The following is a 22,448-nucleotide window of genomic DNA, read 5'->3' on the forward strand; positions in this document are numbered from 1 at the left end:
GAGCGTAATTTAACAGGTTTTCTTTTGTATTAACAGTAAAGCACTGTTTTTAGCAATAACAGGTTAATACTGTTGAAATCCTGCTTTAAATTAACAGCAATTGTTTACAGTGTGTAGTATAGTTGCGTCTTGACACAGCAGGGAGTGAAGGATGCTGGTATCTGTAACATGATTGGCTGTCTCTGCAGTCTCCCAGCTCGTGGCTATAAAAGCCAGCAGCCGTCACTTGGTGAGTCAGAGCTCAGCCGGAGCGCGTCTGGACTCACTGGACACACCGTGAACTCTCACTGCTGGAACTCAAAGGAGAAATCACAATTATTCACTGAGCATCAGGCCAACTAGCGGAAACTCTGCTGGAATATTGATCATCGGGGAAACTTTTGCTATTGTTCACTCCACAAACACCGGTCCGGTAAGTTTCACCTTGATTTAGACTAATCAAAGAGTTTAATTGTGCATGGTCAAAGGAGTGGTTTGACAGTGCCAGTGACTGAATACTGCGCCTCTTTTCATGACTTCTGAACTGGACTGACTCAATGGAGAAAACTTTTATTTTGTAGGAAAAGGTGCATCTCTCTATATGTTTTTGTTTTTGTATGTGTGGAGTCTGTCTTAAACTTAATTATAGGGCTGGTGATTTGTCTTCGTGAACCATTTCACATTTTCATTAATGCAGAATCACAATTTTGCATGTCAAATAATCCTAGATTTCATTGTTTTGTTCACACACCCTAGAATTTAATCTGTAGCACAACAGTGCAGTGTAGTTAAATTAGTGACTTGATCATTTGTTAATGGTGAACAACAGGAATTCCTGATACAGCCAGCATTAATGCATGCACTAAATCATCATGAGTCATGCATTAGTTACGCATTACCTAACTATATGATTTGTAGGGTACAAATCATATAGTAGGAAAAGGTGCATCTCTCTATATGTTTTTGTTTTGTCTTGTATGTGTGGAGTCTTTCTTGAACTTAATTATAGGGCTGGTGATTTGTCTTCCACTTCACATTTTCATTAACTGAAGAATCACAACTTTGCATATCAAATAATCCTAGATTTCATTGTTTTGTTCACACACCCTATAGAATTTAATCTGTAGCACTTTAAGAGTACAACAATGTAGTTAAGTAGTGTTTAACTAATGCATGACCTGTGATGATTAACGCATTAATTAATGCAGGATGTATCATGAATTCCTGTTGCTCACCATTAACAAATGATCAAGTCACTATGACTTTGTAGTTCACATTTAGTCCTAATGGATCATCAATTAAGGGATGTTCATTTACATTTACTTCATTAATTATTCCAAAGACTTAACAGTGGATTTCAGACCTATGCATTTGCTCAACAAAACACCATTCTCATAGAAATATAAAGCTTTAAAAAAAAAAAATCCAACTGGTCTTTTACATGTTGCTGCATGACCCAGTGGTATTTATATCACATTTACTAGTTTTTGTCTTTTAAAATTATTCTTATTTTGTTTGTTGTGTTTGAAAGAAGTGATGCACGAAAAATGCTTAATATTTCTACATTCACAAGCTTTGCAAGCGTTGATTGACAGCTGCTTTAGAGACTCATTGGCTCTGACTGGTTGTAAGTCAAATGTGCCATCTCAGTCAGGGAGTATTGTAGTGTATTACAATACAGTAGCAACAATCTGTGAAATGGATGGTTTATTTACATTTTAGCACTCTCGTGCCATTTTTAGGAAGAGAGGAATTTGCAAATGTGATCACAAATGATTCATTTACCAAAGCAGAGATGTATATGAAGAAATGCTAAAATGGTTCCTTTCTCACAAAATGTTAATACGCTATCAGGACAGAACATTTGCAAACCACACTCGGCTTTAACTACTTCAAATGGTACAGCAACTTAACAGATTCCTCTCCTCTTGGGTGCGGTGGAATCATATAACAAGTGGACATAGTCACCGTGACGTCACCCATTGGTTTGTGGATTGCAGTTTTGAAGCCTTGAGTTCGGCATTTTGGCCGTCGCCATCTTGGTTTTTTTTGCAACCAGAAGTGACACTAGAGGATGGAGCTAAGTACAGCCGAATGCTGAATAAGACATTTTTAGGCGACCAAAATGTTATAATTAACTTTCATGAACTGAAAACACACTGTTAAAGGGTTAAAGTTGTAAGACAAAAATGCGGACAAAACGTCCAGACCGTACAACGCTGTGGTAGCAACCTGTCAATCACAAGGTGGCCACGCCCTGAAGCATACCCTGCTTTATGGTCTATTTGACTCTAAATGGGACCATAATTACTAAATGAACATCATGCTGTATTGAAGAAGACTTGAAATTAGCCATTGAGACCATAAATTCATGTTTACAATGTTTACTGAGGTAATAATTCAAGTGAGAAGTAGGGTCATTTTCTCATAGACTTCTATACAATCAGACTTCTTTTTGCAACCAGAGGAGTCGCCCCCTGGGTGGAATCTTGCAAATACCATCAGGAGCACTGAAAGGAGGCAGAGGAACCTGATTTTTTCCCAGACTATCTGTCTCATGTACTACTGTCAGGATATAGTGACAGTTTGAGCAAATATGACAAAAAGTTGTTTTTATTAAAGTTACCAACTGTAGCTTTAAGCGTGAACAAATCACATAAAGTCATACAGTAGTGACTTGATCATTTGTTAATGGTGAACAACAGGAATTCATGATACACCCAGCATTAATTCATGCACTAAATCATCATGAGTCATGCATTAGTTACGCATTACCTAACTATATGATTTGTACCCTTATTATAAAGCGTTACCATTTCATTTTTACAGTGATTAAACTCGGCTTTACATGTTTTATAAGCCATGTAAAGCCGATGTTTTAGACTGAAGGGCCTCAAAGATGCTCTCATGCCATCATCATTCATGCAGTTGCGCAGATGGAAATAGAAGGCCTGCTGTGTTGCAGCTCGTATCACTTACAGTGCTGATGGATCCACACCAGACACATTTCATGACCTGCAGCTTAGTGCAGCACATGTATTGGCCTTATGCAGCGTGATGGATGGACGTGATGGATGGACGTGATGGATATTATGTTGTTGCCCTCACAATAACATATTTACATCAAAAGAATGAAACTATGTCCAATTCACTGGCTTTTTGTCTTATAGACCAGATTTATTGGATCTTATTGTCTATGGAGCAGCTCCAGACTTTATACCCCATGACATCACAAGTTTGAGTTTTAGCTCTTTAGTTTTTGGATTTGGGAGAGAGTTGTGCATGTTAATTTATACTTTTTGGACTGTCTTAGACCATCGGAATAACATGTATGAATTTTGAAAATGGGTGTAGTTCCCCTTTAAACCGTTGCACGGAAGACCTTAGCAACCAAAGTAAGGAAAAAAAAACTTAAGGTACCTCTGATTCTATCTTAATCGCAACATGGCGGAGTTCATAGTGATAAATGAAGAAAATGAAAGCATCCCGAGAAGAGTATGTGACCGGGAGGACTCATTTTACACTAAAGATTTGACAGGTAGTTAATCCTTGATTCGTCCCGCGCTGTGTAGAGTTTTATCACTGCAGCTGAGCTCTTCCAACCCCTTTGCAATTAATGATTGCTGTATGGTTTTGGGATCTGTCCAGTCAGTAATAGGCGAGGTGTTACTTGAATTATTTCCGTTGCAATTATCTCTAACATTTGTTGTTTTCTGTTGCTTGCTTGGTATTGTATTCCTCCAAAAGTATAATCTTCTCCTCTGGCCAATTTGGTTTTCTTGCCTTAACTAAGAAAAACATTTAAGGGATTCTGTACAACACCGTTAAGTAAGTCCCTCAGCATAAATTAAACCTTAAGTGTCATACTTAAGGAGAAAGTTTAAGGTGTTTTGTGTAGCCGGCCCCAAAGGCAACTGGCAGAAAAGCGATATTTTACACGTTCAAAACAAATCAAAAATGAGTCTATAAACATTTAACAGACACAACCGTGTAATTAAGTTCAGTGGAGCTGAAACCCAGCTGGTGTTTTTCATTTTGAGTCATCCGCTCCCATCTTTATAAACATTGTGACTGCATGTGCATCGGTGTTTGCACTTTTACTCATGTGCAGCATTCCTGTTTTGACCATAAGGTGTTCCTGTTATTCCAATCTGGTGATGGGGGGGACAAAATAACAGGAACACCTTGCAATGTCAATACATTACAACACCAAACACTACAAGCTCAAAAATTACCACAGGGTTGAATCAACACAGGACAGGAGTGTATTGCATCAGTGTCCTGGATTAGTTTTCCTGTAATTATATTCCCATTCATGAAAATAAACAGAACTTTGCACATAGTCCTATGCTAAACTTCAATACTCAACTGGCATTGTTGGCCAATAGTCCTGATGGTGGCGTTAGAGCAAAAGTTGGAGACTTTGAAAATTAATAACAAATCAGTCGTATGTGCTAGCACTTTACAACTTTCACCAACATATAGGCCCGAACAAGCATAAATGTTCAGCTGGCAGAAAGTCCATTCCTCTGTTTTTCTCAAAAACTGTAAACTGTTTATATTTTTTTTGCTCAATTGACACCAAACTTACAACGTTGCATCTTCCTCCACAAACAATCCAGCCAGATTTCTGAATTATCAAAAATTGAGCCCACAGTGCATCAGAATGTTTTATTGTAAACAGCTTCTGCAAATTCTCACTAAATAAATCTCAAATGTTCATGAAAAAAATGACAAAATTTAGATGTCACGGTAGATGTAGTGCGGTAAATTGTGTGTATGTCAAAAACTGAATTTTTGACAATATGTTGAATTTTATCCTTGTGTAAACTATTGCAGTGAATGGGAATAGATCATCTTTAAACATCAGTTATGGAGCAAACAATCTTTGTCAAAATAAATTACAGACATTCTGGATTAGAGACACATGATTTCAAAGATATTTTTCATTTAAGATGTTTTAAATAATTTTGGTCCGGACATTTCTCCTGATGGACCCTCCTGTATTTCCCATTTGTCTTCTTCTTCTTCTTCTTCTTCTTCTTCTTCTTCTTCTTCTTCTTCTTCTTCTTCTTCTTCTTCTTCCTCCTCTTCCTCAAAATGCCCGGCCCTGACTCACTGCTGTGCATCAGCTGTAATGTTTGAGTTGTATTTTTGTGAAGTTTTTCATACAACTAAACAGTGTTGGGAAAGTAACTAAGTACATTGGCTCAAGTACTGTAATTAAGTACAATTTTAAGGTACTTGTATTTTATATGTGTATTTTCATGTTATGCTACTTTATACCTCTACTCTGCTGCATATAAAAAATATATAATAAGTGTATAAACTACAATATATTCTTAGGATTAAACCAGTAGTTCCCAACCGTTTTGGCTTGTGGCCCATCGTCTTGTTTCAGAAGTTATCAGCCTCACAAAAGAGACATTACACCCCTAAACTTCTCACATGGTTTCATTTAATTACTGTTTAAATGAAATCATGTGAGAAGAGTCCCAAAGAGGTCAAATTATCCAATATTTCACCAAGAAAGCAACAATTAGAGAAAAGTTCAAATCACCGCAACTCTGCAGATTTATCTTGGGACCCTTTGGAGGGGCCCGCCCCCTAGGTTTGGAACCATTGGAGTAAAGGTATTATACGCTAAAGTAATGCATCAATAATAATCTTGCTAAATGCTGAGTTATGCTTTGACCCGGTTATTCTATAACTTCATTAAATTATCAAACCACTGGCATAATATTAATAATAACATTAAGTCATTCTATTTCACAAGCTCAGGCTCAAAGTCACATTTTCTTCTAATACTGGGCATTTGTTTCTCAATGTTCCATTCAAATATAATCCATTTTGCAAATTCATTCACCCTCCCCACATCTTTTACTGCCTTCAGGTCAACCTCATGACTCCTGTTCTCTCAGGCATAGTTCCTCAGCTCTCACTCGTTCTTTCCCCTCCTCTGACTTTTCCTGTTTCCTCCTATTGTTCTTCCTAAATACGGTACAGTAGATCAAACTGTCACTCATCTCAATCATGGCCTCTTTTCTTTCTTTCCATTACGTTCCTGCATTACAGTGTTGTTGTTTTTTTACTTTTCTAACTCCTTTTTCTCATTTCTCATACTCCCCTTCCCATACACAAACACACATTTTTTGAACTGTAACTTCCCCTCCACTTTCACCCGGCTGGTTGCCAACATTCCACCTCCTTCTTTCTTTCTTTCTTTCGAGCAACGCCAGCACAGCTCAAGGTCAGAGATAAAGCCAAATGTATTAGATTAAGAGGATCAGTCCAGTTAAAAAAACTCAGCTTTCCAATTAGATCAGACAAGCCTGCACTGACATGGCCTAATGAGGTATCATGTTATACCACACAAAGGCAGTATTCAGCTGATAGAGAGGAGACGTAAGGACGGACATTTTTCAAAACTGATTTCTTGTGATGTGTGTGTGAGTGCATCCATGTGACTGCGTGTCTTTGTGTGTGCGAACAGAACGAGCCTCTGTGTTTTTGAGCCGAATTGGGCTATCAATGCCAGTTGCGTTTGAGAGTGTGTGTGTGTGTGTGTCTGTGGGTGTGTGTGTGTGTGTGTGTGTGTGTGTGTGTGTGTTTGTATGGTCTGTAAGTGGAGTTTTATAAGTGTAAGCACGTTGTTAGATGTGATCGTTAAAAACAAAAGCATTTGTTCCCTAACTTTTTCCTTTCCAAAAGATGGTGTCAAGAGGTTTGTTTGCACATCAGTTGTGTGAGTGTGTGTGTGTGTGTGTGTGTTGTGCGCCCTGATTGCCTGTCTAGAGATATTGCCGCCATCATCAATCATACTGAGAGACGCCCGAGGGCATTCGGGGGTACACATGATTCTTGAAAGGCTCAGAGCCCAGCTAGGGTCCTCTGTGAGAGAAAGAAAGTATATCTGTCACACACACGCACACAGAAGCACTGTTTGTCATCCAACCTATAACCTCAGTTATCACGTCTGTTTTATGTTCTCTTCTCTTTCTGTTCATATTACCCCCTCTCCTTTATTCTTAGAGATACTTATCCAATACACAAAAGTGTTCTCAGTGTTGTAATGCAACGTATCCTCATACAACGGTTCATATGATATCTTACAAAAAGTTATTCCCCATTTTCCTTCAAAATAAACTTCAGTTTTCTCAGAAAAACTAATTTGTTAGGTTTAGGCAACAAAACTACTCAGTTAGTTTTAGGCAATAAAACTACTTAGTTAGGTTTAGGCAAAACAAATACTTAGTTAGGTTTAGGCAATAAAACTACTCAGTTAGTTTTAGGCAATAAAACTACTTAGTTAGGTTTACGCAACAAAACTACATAGTTAGGTTTAGGTTACCAATATGTATAGCTACGAATGGTGTGAGAACAGCCTGTGTAATGACATACATTGTATATATGTACATGTGCTGTTAATGCTCTCTTGCTATTTAATGGAATATTGAAAAAATATCAGAATCAAAATTATTTTAACACCTGTTGATTCAGAACCACTTTCCTCATGAACAAGGATCAAGCTTAATCTGTTTGAATTAACTGCGCCATCGATACTTGAACCGTGTTTCTGCTTTGAACATTTACTTTAATCTGCCTGACGAAGAGCAGGATCAGGCTCCAGTAAGCTGAGCTCCCTGGTGTGTGGATGCTTTTGCCCTAAGTTCATCACCAAACATACGTTTGTGATAGTTCAACAAAGTTGCAAGTCTGTACAAACCTGATCCAGTACATGCAACTTTTTTGTGTGCTGATGGTTTGTCTACTCTCTCCGCAGGACAAACACGCTCGGACTCACAGACCCACGCCGCCAGGCCCGGAGCAAGGCCCAATGTGTGGATGTTTGTATGAGTGTCTTTTAAACGTGTATTTTTAGACCGCCTTGAGTTAGCGTTAACGTCTTGCTGCGTGAGTGGTGTGAGGCCGGTGCGAGGATGAGGGCCGTCGCCGCTCTGCTGTGTCTCCTGATGGTCGCCGTGGTCGGAGCCTCTCGGTTTGCCCGCGACACCCAGGGCGTCCCTGGAGCTTCAGAGACCTCCAAGAGCAACGCCTCCGTCCCGCTTCCGCCCTCACAGCCGGGCCGGCCGCGGGGCTCCTTCCCCCCCATGTGCATAAAGCCCACGGAGATCAAGTACGCCTTCAAGTACGTGAACACCATCGTGTCCTGCCTGATCTTTGTGGTGGGGATCATCGGCAACTCATCGCTGCTCCGGATCATATATAAGAACAAGTGCATGAGGAACGGGCCCAATGTCCTGATCGGCAGCCTGGCTCTGGGGGACCTGCTTTATATCATCATCGCCATCCCCATCAACGTGTTTAAGGTGACCACAGTTGTCCTTTGTGTCTGTCTGTCTGGTGTTTCCTCTGTTAGTCGCATATGACCGATGATCTCTGCAGGCCTGTTAGTTATTTTTGACTTTGTGGAACTGATGATAATGTTTCATAGTTAAATCGAGCCATTAAATCAAATGAATTTCAATATCAAATGATAGGATGCAGCTTTTGCACATGACATAAAATCTTGATTCAATCTGCAGTCTAATTTAGAACGACTATTTCCCCGAAATGAACTTTCACAGTTACAGATGAGCTGTTTGCAACACCTTTCTTGACACATCCTGTGGTTTATTTACGAGTTCATCGCCGCTACATTTAGTATGTGTTGTGTGGTTTTGTTAATTGACTTTTTCGGTGTAGACTCTGCCAACTTTTCCTCCACAACTACAAGGGACCATTCAAACGAAAAGCATTGCAACAGTTGGGGACAACTTGTTGATTTGAGGAAAAACTCCTTTGTTTTCCTCACTTGCCTCGTGTGTGTGCGATGTGAAAGCACCCAGCGGCCTTGGGTGTAAATGCAGTCACTGCCAAATGTTCACAACTGTGTGCCAGTGAGACGTTCTAAAAGCAAAGCCGAAAACAACATGTGATAGGATTTAAGTGATTGAAGCTGGAGTGCTGTGCTGCTTTTCATCCAGGCAGATCTGAGTAATAGTCACTCGGGTTCATGTCTTCTTTTTGCCTTAAAGGTCCTGTGTTTCAGGTATTTGTGACATTACGAGAGGAAATGTATGATACGTATAATGAGAAACAGGATCTGAAGAATTGATAACGGGTGGTTTTGAAAACTGGATCTAGGTGATACAACCTAGCGTTGCAAGCGACATACTGTACATTTAGGTACATAGGTGACTGACAAGTGCTAAGCTATCCATAATAATCAAATGTGTAGCCTGGGGACATTGTCCTTATTCTGAACTGATTTTATCACCCCTGGGAGATGTATGAGGAGGAATTGCTGCCGCAGTAATAATGGCAGACGCAAGGAGGAAGGGACCCCTCCGTGAACCCAGAGGACACTTCTCTCATTACAAATGTCTTTCCTCTCCATCTGCTTCTATTATTTTGCCCTGCAGCTAATAGCCGAGGACTGGCCGTTCGGCGTGTACATCTGTAAGTTGATGCCGTTCATCCAAAAGGCGTCTGTGGGAATCACTGTTCTCAGCCTGTGCGCCCTCAGTATTGACCGGTGAGTAGACTTCTATTACTCCACACACACACAAGACAAACGTAAGTGCTGAAAGCAGCTAATGCACACTTCTGTGTTTGTGTAGCTATCACGCGGTGACGTCATGGAGCAGGGTGAAGGGGATGGGGATCCCTCTGTGGAAAGCGGTGGAGGTGACTCTGATCTGGCTGCTTGCTGTGGTGCTCGCGGTCCCTGAGGCGCTGGCATTCGACATGCTGGAGATGCCGTACAGAGGCAACAAACTACGCGTGTGTCTGCTCCATCCAGATCAGACGACCAGCTTTATGAAGGTAGCCACTTAATTTTAATGGCATAGACACTCAAACAGCTGGATACTTACTGAACATTAACAGATGAAGGGGGGGTGGATTTATTGTTTATAGTTTATTATTTGTTTTTTATTATATTCAGGGAATGTGCAATATGTTAGTGTAGGGCATCTGTCCAATATTTTTGGGTTTATGTTCTGTTTTGGTTGTACAGTATGTGCTGCTAGCCGCCGGCTCAACCATCGCCGTGTTGAGAGCCATGTGGAGGCAATCTCTCAATCACAGATATGCTCTGAATTTGTAATTTTGCACCTTTAAGGCAAAGTTAGAAAAAAGATGTGGATGTTGCTCAACCTGCACCTGATGTTTAACCTGACCAGCCATATGGTTTGTTACCATAGACTGTATATAAAGATGGACAACACGTCTCCACTTCCTCCCACTGTACAGAAGTGAAGCCAAAACATACCGGATACGGAGTCTGCCATGTTGAGACTTTGACGTCATTTGGAACCAGAGTCTCTACAGTAGTGATTGGGCGTTGGAACCGTGATATCGAGGTCCCGCCCACACACCCGATCGAACCAAACGCGAGCCGAGCACAGCTGCAGCTTGTTAGCGAGAGAGTATCACAGCTGCCAATCATGACGTCTCGCCCTCTTTTTATAGCATGAAATAACTAATTAAAACCAAACTTATCAGAAAGATGAACACTTGAACATACATCTGCTTGATAAGAACTACCTAAAATGACAGAAACCATCTTTGGGAAAAATGTATTTGATGTGTGACTTTTTAGTTTGACCCCACATCCCATCCGCTAACATTGAGGGGGGCGGGACTTATTGCCTATACTGCAGCCAGCCACAAGGGGACGATTGCGATGTTTTGGCTTCACTTTTGGGGAGCTGTCACGTCGTCCTTCTTTATATACAGTCCATGTTTGTTACACAGAACCGTCATTGGAAACTGTTCAGAAAAGGGCAGGCACTTTAAAAAAAAACTTGGCAGGGGACTGGATGAACCATCTGTCAATCAAACTCATGCCGAAGCCAGTCGGAAGAAGAGTGAATACATCGCCTTCAGTGCTGTTCTTTGCTCTTCTTTCAGTGAAGAAATACACTCCAGTTCTGATATAACTGATGCTATCGCAGCATCTACGATAACCTCTTCTGGAACAGCCATTGTTGTTTAGAATGAACAGTCGCTTTGTGTCGTCTCACACACCTAAGCCACGGCCAGAGCTTCTCACAGGAATCATTACTTGAAGCCTGAGAAGATGGATTTTCATAGGACATGTTTGATTCTCATGACATCTTGAGAATCCAGCTGCCATCCAAGGAACTGATGTTAAGTACAAACAGGTCCTGAGCACCAACAAATACAATTAGTGTGTTCCTTTAATCAAGATTTCTTTTTTGTCTTTTTCAAGCTCTGTCAACAAGTAATTTGTTATTCCAAAAGAGAATAATACGATCCACACACACTGCATGCAAATCACTGAATCTGACTCACAACATTCACAGCAGGTTCATCAAACTGCACAGCAAGAAACAAATTGGAAAGACTTTTCCAATATGTGTATAATTCACATTTATTTAAACCATGCAGCGTCTGGATTGCAGGATACGGTGGAAATGAAGCATGAAGCTGCAATGTCTTTTCATGTGTCTTTTTAAATTAGGGAATTGTAATTTGAGTTTAGCAAGACCCAAATTCAGCCGGAACTGGTGGATTACTTTGAGAAGAACTGGTATTTTGGACTTAATTGAGGAAATGTCTTTAATTCATCAACAAAACTTTCCACAAGGGCAAACAAGTACAAAAGGAAGAATTTGTACCGAACCAAAACAGGTCTGAAACAAATTTAACATATTTGTACCAAATTTAAAAGTTGTGGTAGTGCGCTAACATCTTCTCTGTATTCAATCCAGAACCACTGGTCACGGTGTGTCATGCCTTCTTTCAAGACTACTTTTTGAAGGTCTTGGTCTCATTTGGGAATCGGCCACATATTTACTCGGTCTTGTCGTGGTCTCGGACAAAGAAGACTCTGGATTTTTATTTCAAGACCGGTCAAGAACACAACTGCGGGAACATTACTATTCACGTATGAATGCAACTAATAACACGACTCATCTCTAATTTGAAATTTTCACTGTTAACGGCTGTCATGCCTTCCCGTCCCCCTTCAAAAGCACTCCAAGAAAGTGAATGTGGCAGACTGGAGAAGAAGCTGAGGCTGTCTGGGAGGAGATGACCGCCAAACCTTCAGCAATAAAATGTGGCTACCTAGGACCACACAGCGGTACTGGGACTGGCACTGGTCTTGGTCTTAACTCGGTCTCACCCTGCCTTGGTCTCGGTCTTGACTTGGTCTCAACCCCTCAAAGTCTTGTTTTTTGTCTCGGTCTTGATACAGTTTGGTCTTGGTCATGACTTGGTCTCGGTTTGGGTTGATTTGACCTCAACACTGGTTTTATGAATAGAATATTGTTGTAGTAAGATAAGATTGATAATGAAACATGAAACATCTCACTGTCTGCATTATTATGAAAATAGAAGAGTGACGTTTTTTTTTTAGATTGAAATTTAAGGTTGTTTTTGTCTATAGGAAGTAGGGGTATGGGAAAAAATTGATACAGCATAGTATTGCGATACTTTGCATGGCAATACTGTATCAATACTCATACGTCAAGTATCAGCCTTTTCTTATATAAACTATTAACCTCTTAACAATCCGACTCAGTCTTAAAGCTAGTGAAGATATTAAATGAAACTAGAAGACCTAAGGAATCGATTTGTACCAACCATGTGAAACTTATTAGATAAAACAGATTTTAACAAACAACATAATTTGCAGTTGAAAAAGGTAATAAATTGCAATATATCTTATCACAATACTCAGCATATCGCAATGAGATTGTATTGTGACTTAAGTATCGTGATAATATCGTATCGTGGGGCTTCTGGTGATTCCCACTCCTAATAGGAAGTCCTGTAATTCAGTTCAAGAATCTCTGACATAAAAATGTAAATAATAAAGTGTTTCGGGCAAGAGTTACAGAAAATACAAGGCATCAGTTTCAGCTTTAAATCTTTGTACAATATATGTAAGAAACTTCCATAACACTTATTTCTTGCTGTACTTTTTTCCAGTTCTACCAGGATGTGAAAGACTGGTGGCTGTTTGGCTTCTATTTCTGCTTCCCACTGGCCTGCACAGGAATCTTCTACACACTCATGTCATGCGAGATGCTCAGTCGCAAAAAAGGCATGCGCATCGCCCTCAACGACCACATGAAACAGGTATACGTGCAGATGGCTCATTCAGATCCACTGTAACTGAAAACTTGTAAAGACAGAAGCAATCAGCATCAACGTTTGTCTTTTGTGTGTGTGTGTGTGTGTGTGTGCAGCGCAGGGAAGTAGCGAAGACGGTGTTCTGCCTCGTGTTGATTTTTGCTCTCTGCTGGCTGCCCCTTCATCTCAGCCGTATTCTGAAGAAAACAATCTACGACCAGAATGACCCCAACCGCTGTGAGCTGCTCAGGTACAGTAAGCGACGCAGATACACTGCAAACGTCATGAGGCCCCATTGTTCTCTGCTCAGCGACTTCCTGTGGTCCTTAATGTAAACTTTGCCCTTTTCCCCCGCCAGCTTCCTGTTAGTGATGGATTACATCGGCATCAACATGGCCTCTTTAAACTCCTGCATTAACCCGATTGCCCTCTACTTTGTCAGCCAGAAGTTTAAAAACTGCTTCCAGGTAAGAGGGTACACACTGGCAATGAGAATATGGTATTATTAGAAAATACAACCGACTGTATATGAAGATGGACGACATGACAGCTTCCCAAAAGTGAAGCCAAAACATCTGGATCGCCCCCTGGTTGCTGGCTGCAGTATAGGTTATAAATCCCACCCCCTCCATGTTAGCTGATGGGACATGGGCCAAACATGTAAGAAGTGGACGTAGTCACCGTGACATCACCCATTGGTTTGTGCACTGCCGTTTTGAAGCCTCGAGTTCAGCATTTAATATAACTAATCTATCCATCCCAGGCAGGACAACAAAATCCTATGAACCCATAAAACAAACTAAACAAGCTTGTGTCATTTATGCACACTACTTAACATTGTATCAAATAAACTGAAACATTGGACTGAAATCAACAATCAAGCAGACACAAAATTAATTTTGGGGAACAGGGCCCAGTGAAAAGGGAGAAAGGCAACCTTTTCACAGGGAGAGTTTGGCTTCACTTTTGTACATTGGGAGGAAGTCCATCTATATGTACAGTTTATGGGAAAAAAACAGTCAACAAAAAGCAAAAGCAAATAACTGTGTGTGTTCTTGCCCCGCAGTCTTGCCTGTGCTGCTGGTGCTACAGATCATCTCCCCTGGATGAACGAGGTTCAGGAGGACGATGGAAGGGCTCCTGTCACGGGAACGGACTAGACCGCTCCAGCTCCCACTCCAGTCAGAAATACACAAGCTCCTCATAAACGCACCACCACACACACCTTTTCTGCCAAACCCATGTTCCCATTGCGGGGAAACAGCTACCACTGCCAACAGACCAATGAGGAGAGAGAGGAGCGAGGTAGAAGTCACTTCTACAGGACTCACAGCAGGCTGAAGGACTCTGGACCCCAAACTGATGAATGAATGAATGAAATAACAGGACTGTACCCGTTCAGGCTGTGATACTAACTGCAAAAACTTACGATGGAACCGAGGCTGCATAAATCTGTTCATATTCCGACACTGAGGCTTGCGTAGAGGACTAAGAGTCTCTCAGTGGACCCACATGGTCAATACATTTATAAAGAATCTTTATTAAAGCTGCATGTAAATTGATGTACAGGATTATTTACAAGCAGCCTGCAGAATTATAATTATATCTAGCCTAAGTGCTTTATGTATGAATAACAGCCCTGATAAGTACTACCTGTTGAAGCTTTAATACCTCACAGGGAAAGAGAGAGGGAAACCGTGACCCTGAGTTACTTTCCAAAAGGTCTTTTTTTTTTTTTTTTTATAAAAATGCACGACTGTGCCTCTTCATATAAACACAAAAGCTGATTATCTGACAATCAACTGCATGCTGTCACTGAGCTCGCTGACGCCCATGTGCCCCGGTGACATCATAACAGAGAAAAATGGGCCCCACTGTCACGCGGAGAGCCAATTATCGGAAATCTTTTATCTGGAAACCATCGCCGCTTCAAGTCATGTGGAGGCCAGCTGTTGCACTGCAACGCTGAAAAACACCAGATGATTAGTCATGCTACGCAGAAGAGGTCATTTATGAATGCTTTCATTATTGCAGTATTCATGCTTTTGTACATGTTTCCACTGTCTTTACTTCTCTTACAATGTAGCTTCTATTTTTCTAAAAAAAATATATATATCACAAAACATTTGAGGCTTGTTTAATCTTCCAGCATGAGGTGTCCATTTATTATTTCCCCATATTTCACCTCCAGCGTGTGGTCATGTTACAAAGATGTTCCTGTGGCGGGAAATTGCTCGCAGAAGACATATCCTAAGATTGACCCATTTAAAAGCATTAGGAAGGAAAAAAGAATTCCTGTACAGCCAGATGTTTTTAAGAAGTGAATGTTTTTAGTGGGGATTACATTTCTTTAAATAGTCATAGAAAATTATTTAGATATATATTACTTGTTTCTATTCAATATAATCCAGGTAGAATCCAGGATGTGTTTAACTAGCGTAATTTGTGACAGAGAGATGCAGGCTGAAGAAGGATCTCATGATGAGAAAACAAAGGCAAGCCCTCAGTCGTCACGTACTTGTGACAAACCTTGTGATGCCACCACATCATGAAAAAAAAAAGATTGGGCTCTTTGAAAAGCCAGACAAGAGAATGGAAAAATCTGCAGGTTACAATTCATAAGCTAACTTAAAAACTTAAGTGAATCACTGCCAGTAGTGAGAGCATATACTGATGATACAAGCACAAGATGAATCCATTTTTGGGCTCTCACCACATCCTGACTAAGACACGGTGATGGAAACATCACATAATCTGAGTTTTCTATGTCAAATTGATGTGTCCTCATTTAAAAACAAATTTTTGCTGAGAAACCAGACAAGGTGTTTGTTCACGCTGAAAATAGATTTGATTTATGCAATATATTAATGTTCCATTGCCGTTGTATTAGAGTGCAGAATTCAGCTGGTCATGCAGTGTGTGACTCATTAACTCATCATATGTATTTATATGTATTTATAGCTACATCTAGAGGCGACTGTGTACTGGAAGGTCTTTGTGACCAAGCTGAGACTTTTAGAAGTAATTTGAGGTTGAAGATGAAATGTAATGTGAATATTGGCCCTGGTGTTTTACATTTATACTTTGTACTTATTTGTTGAGAGTATGCCGTAATAAATATTATTTTATAGCATTTGTGCTGTTTGAGTAATTTACTTAAGTCTAGTACATGTTCACGATGGAGTATTTGACCTGTAGTAGCGCTATGGAGATGTTTTTTTCTATGAGTGGGTCCCTGTTTTGTTTACCTTGGTTTCATACTATTCCACTGATTGATTGACAAGTGGCTGTACAACGTATCCTCATGTATATCTTACAAAAAGTTATTCCTCATTTTTCGTGCGTTTTCCTACGAATGTCCTGCAACACGTGACACACGTGTCAATTTCTGCTCCAGTCTTTTCCAAATAAACTTCTGTCTTCACAGGAAACAACTTGGTTAGGTTTAGGCAACAAAACTACTACTAAAGAACGTGGTTTGGGTTAAATTGACACCTGAAGTTGCGTAACTTAATTGAGGGAGTTGCGTGACAAAAACTACCTGGTTAGGTTTAGGAAAAGATCGACTTGGTTAGGTTTGGGAAAAGATCGACTTGGTTAGGTTTAAGCAACAAAACTACTTAGTTAGGCAACAAAACTACTTAGGTTGAGGAAAAGATTGTGGTTTGGGTTAAATTAACACCGGAAGTAGCATAACCTAAGTTCGGAAATTACATGACAAAAACTACTTGGTTAGGTTTAGGCAACAAAACTGCTTAGTTAGATTTAGGAAAAGATGCTGGCTTGTGTTAAAATAACACCAGGAGTAACATAACTTAAGTACGGAAGTTACATGGCAAAAACTACTTGGTTAGGTTTAGGAAAAGATCAGAGTTTGTGTTAAAATAACTCAGGAAGTGGCGTAACTTACGTATGGAAGTTACGTAACAAATAAATCAACGTTGACTTCTGGTTTCACGCGGGGTATGAACACTTTTTTACCTCCTGCCTACGCAGCTTTTGTCGCTCTTTTACTTTTCGTAGGTATAGCTACGAACGGTGCATGAGAACAGCCCGGGCTGTAATGCCCCAACGATATGCTGCACTGCACCAGCAAAGGCAGAGAAGAAGACGACTACTAGCAAGTAAACATGGATGTTAACAATGCTGGATTCTAAATACTTCAAATCTCGGCTTTAGGAAATGTTTTATGAGGAAGGAAATACGTTCAATACAATCAAATGTTGGAGCTCAGGGATACACTCTGAACGTGTTAGCCGACTCTTCAGTTTCCACAACTGTTTACAAAACGTGTGTTCAGCTGCAGGATATGACTTCATCTCAAACTCTGATTACTTTTGGACTGATTCAAGCCTCTACAGAGCAGATGGTATGCAACCTAACAGAAAGGAATGATAATCGTATCCAGTTTATGGCTTTTGGTCTGATATGACCCAATCCAGAGATCCTTATGTCTTCCACTATTACATCCAGTTCTAACAGTGTGTGTCCTGCCACTTTTCAGTGACACTAATTATGAATGACACTGCGCCTGTAGAGACTAAATTTATTTCTGGTAAAACAAAAGCACCTTTGAGGAATGTGGAAAGAATTACACGCTTACAGGCTGATTATAATATCTCTAAGAACCTGCTCAGTACATATAACAAAGAAATGAAAAAGTCTAGATAAAATGTTTTCATCTGTTTGGTAGATGATGATGTCCTTGAGATTGCTAATGCGTTCCTACTCTCTGAAATTTCCCCACAGGTCTCAAACATGCTATCATAACTCCAAAAAAGTAATCTTGATCCATTTATTATTTAGAACTACAGACCAATCTCAAACCTTCCATCCTTTCATATGTATCTGTCATATCAGTTTGGTTTTAGAGTACAGAAACTGCCCTAGTCAGTGTTGTTAATGATCTTCAAATTTGCTCACATATCACATACCGCCTCTTGGCGTCACTTTATTTTGGCATCAAAACCACTTAAGTTACCCCCGGCATCCCTTTAGGTTTAGGCAACAAAACCATTATAGTTTAGGTTCAGGAAAGAACTACATGGTTGGGCTTAAAACTACTATGTTAGTATAGTGAGAATGAAACTGAACGTTGTGAATACGGGTCACGAACGAACAGCTGATCGTAACGTGAAAGTGAAACTTAACGCATGGGGCATGAACCGCGGTCTCCTGAATGAAAGCCTTGTGTTTGTTGGACCCATCCACCTCCTTCGGCCCGCCGTGTGTCTTTTCGCTCTTTAAACTAGGTCACCAAAATCTCTCCTGCCGCACTTTCTCTGAGCGTGTACTGAGTTCACATTGTAGTTAATGGAACACCCGTTGCGTTTCATACCGGCACTAAAGAGTGCCATGTGTGTTGGTATAACACGCCGACGGCCATGACGAAGCCTCTGTATTTGACGTCAAACGGGCTGGGTCAGACAACCATGAAGTTTCTATTCTGGTACTTCTCGACCTCAGTCCAGCCTTCGATCCAGACAGTTGACCTTCTTCTTTGAACACCGTTTAGGCCTTAGAGGCACAGTTCTAAACTGGCTTTCTTCTTATCTTATTGGAAGATCGTTCTGTTTCTTTTAACTTTGAATTAGACAAAGTTGGCATTCTGTTTATTTATTCACAAGCTTTTAGTTATAAGTGCGTAGTTAAGGGTAAAACTTTTATTTTAGAATCTGTACTATTATTATTCCCTTTTTAATAATAATGATAATACCTTCTGATCTTATTCCCTTTTTTTATATACATTCTAATCTTATGTTTTTTTTATCTTATACGTTTTTGTCATTTATAATCTTTTTATTTTTAAGCATATTGAGTCCACCCATATTCGACTGTTATCAGGCCATTAAATAGGTTTATTGGTCGCTATAAGCACCATAGATGTGGGTCATAAGGAGCCTACTATGCCTACTATGTTGTAAAACTGAATGAAAACTTATGTTTTGAACACAGATAAAAAGGCTTCTGTAGGTTTATGCAACAAAACTACAACTTGTTTAGGTTTAGGCAACAAAACGACTAAGTGGAAAAAAAAATTTGACCATGTGTTTTGTGTCCCATCCATCGCCCCAAACCTCCACCCCATATGGAGTTTCACGCTGTCTATACTACAGCGCCTGACTTTCACGTATGCTCCAGTTATTATTACTGCAGTCGCTAAAGGTCGCTGTCGTGTTCTTTTATACCTTCTTTTGGTGATCTAGATGATAACACCTAATATTGGATCTAGTAGGCCCCTATTGACTCACCTCTATGGTGCTTATAGCGACCGATAACACCTATTTAATGGTCTGTTAACAGTCTAATTGGCTGTTGAGTCTACGGCTGTCGTATGAAATGTGCTATATAAATAAATTATTTGAGTTGACTCAATGTGTTTTGGTAAGTAACACTGAATGTAAATGCAAAAAATCTCCACAGGGCACCTTTAAGTAGGCTGTTTGGAAAGGAATTGGAAAGCCGTTTTCACTGTTTTTAGGCCATGCTGACTTTCTCTGTAAATTTGTCATGTTATGTGTTTTACATCTCTTTGGTTTTGTTTTTTTTAGCAGTTGCCTGAGTATAAGATTGCTTTGACAAATGGTAGCTCACCGGGTAGAGCGTGGCCGAGGCCCCCTTTGCTGCATATCATCCCCTGTCCGTCTCTCTCACTATCCAATAAAGCAGAAATGCCTAAAATTAATCTTAAAAAAAAGAAGAAAAGAAAATGCTTAAAAATTTCTCAACTTCCCCTTTAAAATCAGCGTACAGCTGTGGTATGGGAAAGCGGTGCACTCTTGACAGGAGCGAACATAAACAATCATCCGTGTTATTATCAGCCTGTCAGAGGTTAAACATTATGTCAGGGGCTTCATGTCTTTCGTTGTTTTTCTGGAAGAGACGTGACATTTGGTGTGCATCTGATGGTCTCTGAGAAAGACCATCAAAAGAAGCCATGACAAATGTGTTACAAATTACCTTTTGCAAGGCTTTTCTTAAATGATTGCTTTGGATAACTAGACATGGGCCAGTTCCAGACAAGAAACAAGTTTTCTTGGAAACAGACAAGAAATTCCACAATGGCAGGGTATCTGATTTGTTACTATATTTTCTTATTTTGCCTCAGAGTAATTCATAAAGGCTGGCTTCTGATGCTCAATGTCCTTGTTTCAACAGAAATATAGTAGTTCATTTTGTTGAGATTTTTCCCTGAGGTCACACAAATACACAGCCGCATTAATAAACCTCAATGAAGCATAAACAAAAATCTTAAATAACTGCATGAAATTAAATCATTAAAGCAACTATTGTAGAGCTGACAATTTTACAAGATAGATGTTTGAAAAATAAGGAGGCAAAAACAAAACTTATTTATTCATGTGAACCAAACATACACTGAATTGTCATTGTAATGTGTTTCAAAGGAACACATTACATTGTGTTCACATTGAGAACACATTACAGGTACTTGATATAAGCAAAGACTTCATGTACTAAATTCTGAGCTTTATGACAGCGGACATTTTGACCAAAACCACATGAAACATGGTGTCACGGGGGGCTGAGTCCTTAGCAGCAGGGTTCGAATGCGACCCGCGGCGCTGTGCTGCACGTCATACCCTCTCTCCCCCCTTTCCTGCCTATCTCCGGCTGTATTATCTAATAAAGGCAAAAAGGCCAAAAAATTATCTGCAAAACAAAACACAGCGCAAAACTCAATGTTATTATTTGATCAGAGAACTGTTTATTCACAGCAGTTTCTCTTAGTCGCTGTGGATTACATACTTACTGCACAAACAATATTTCAAGTCCTGTGCTCACCCTTGATGTGGTTTTGGACATGTGACGAGTTTTGGGAATTTCCCTTCTACAGCCTGACCTTTAAATTGTTGTCAAATGTTGAAATTCAATCATTTTGAAAACCAACATCGGCAGTTTGAGTCCGGATATCCCCACTGCAGTATCACAGTAAAACACATTCTTTCTCTTAGAAAGGAAAGTTGAATTATTAGCAATAAAAGACACCCTTGTGTTAATGTTAGCAAGAGATTAGATTCAACTTTTATGATTTGTTTGGCCTCAGTTTGGCTTTCTGTTGTCATATTGCCCTGTATTCTGCTTGCTATGTCTGTCAAAGCACTTAGTAAACTCTGTTTTTAAAAGGTGTTATATACAGACGTAGGCAAAATTGTTGGTACTCTTCCGTTAAAGAAAGAAAACCCCACAATGGTCACTGAAATAACTTGAAACTGACAAAAGTAATAATAAATAAAAATTTACTGAAAATGAACTAATGAAAATCAGCTGTTGCTTTTGAATTGTGGTTCAACAGAATCATTTTAAAAAACAAACTAATGAAACTGGCCTAGACAAAAAATGATGGTAGCCCTAGAAAAGATGTAAAATAGTTTGACCATAGGGACATATTAAACTAAGGTGTGTCCTGTAATTAGCATCACAGGTATCTTCAAACTTGTAATCAGTCAGTCTGCCTATTTAAAGGGTGAAAAGTAGTCACTGTGCTGTTTGGTATCATGGTGTGTACCACACTGAACATGGACCACAGAAAGCTAAGGAGAGAGTTGTCTCAGGAGATGAGAAAGAACATTATTGACAAGCATGTTAAAGGTAAAGGCGTTAAGACCATCTCCAAGCAGCCTGATGTTCCTGTGACTACAGTTGCACATATTATTCAGAAGTTTAAGGTCCACGGGACTGTAGCCAACCTCCCTGGACGTGGCCGCAAGAGGAAAATTGATGACAAATTGAAGAGACGGATAATACGAATGGTAACCAAAGAGCCCAGAACAACTTCCAAAGAGATTAGAGGTGAACTCCAAGGTCAAGGTACATCAGTGTCAGATCGCACCATCCGTCACTGTTTGAGCCAAAGTGGACTTAATGGAAGACGACCGAGGAGGACACCACTGTTGAAAGCAAATCATAAAAAAGCGAGACTGGAATATGCCAAAATGCATATTGACAAGCCACAAAGCTTCTGGGAGAATGTCCTTTGGACAGATGAGACAAAACTGGAGCTTTTTGGCAAGTCACATCAGCTCTATGTTCACAGACGCAAAAATGAAGCATACAAAGAAAAGAACACTGTACCTAATGTGAAACATGGAGGAGGCTCGGTTATGTTCTGGGGCTGCTTTGCTGCATCTGGCACAGGGTGTCTTGAATCTGTGCCGGGTACAATGAAATCTCAAGACTATCAAGGCATTCTGGAGCGAAATGTGCTGCCCAGTGTCAGAAAGCTTGGTCTCAGTCGCAGGTCATGGGTCCTCAAACAGGATAATGACCCAAAACACAGCTAAAAACACCCAAGAATGGCTAAGAACTAAACATTGGACTGTTCTGAAGTGGCCTTCTAT

General features: G+C 40.1%; 1 protein-coding gene across 1 annotated transcript; it reads left to right on the plus strand.

Moving 5' to 3' along the window:
• The first annotated feature begins 250 nt into the window (after positions 1–250).
• On the plus strand, positions 251–16,222 carry LOC119494722 (endothelin receptor type B-like). Its single transcript, XM_037780829.1, has 8 exons — positions 251–412; positions 7,763–8,309; positions 9,405–9,517; positions 9,603–9,807; positions 12,946–13,095; positions 13,206–13,339; positions 13,448–13,556; positions 14,156–16,222. The coding sequence occupies exons 2-8, from the start codon at positions 7,920–7,922 to the stop codon at positions 14,294–14,296; spliced, it is 1,242 nt and encodes a 413-aa protein (XP_037636757.1). The 5' UTR covers positions 251–412; positions 7,763–7,919; the 3' UTR covers positions 14,297–16,222.
• Positions 16,223–22,448: the final 6,226 nt, after the last annotated feature.

Source organism: Sebastes umbrosus, chromosome 9, assembly GCF_015220745.1.
Source record: "Sebastes umbrosus isolate fSebUmb1 chromosome 9, fSebUmb1.pri, whole genome shotgun sequence".
Taxonomy (NCBI): domain Eukaryota; kingdom Metazoa; phylum Chordata; class Actinopteri; order Perciformes; family Sebastidae; genus Sebastes; species Sebastes umbrosus.

What these genes read in the sequence shown, in the direction of transcription:
- LOC119494722 (XM_037780829.1), top strand. Translation starts at nt 7,920, where the DNA reads ATGAGGGCCGTCGCCGCTCTGCTGTGTCTCCTGATGGTCGCCGTGGTC. An exon ending in TGCGCCCTCAGTATTGACCG is followed by an intron (nt 9,518 to 9,602) that starts GTGAGTAGACTT and finishes GTGTTTGTGTAG; the next exon opens with CTATCACGCGGTGACGTCAT. An exon ending in TCAACGACCACATGAAACAG is followed by an intron (nt 13,096 to 13,205) that starts GTATACGTGCAG and finishes GTGTGTGTGCAG; the next exon opens with CGCAGGGAAGTAGCGAAGAC.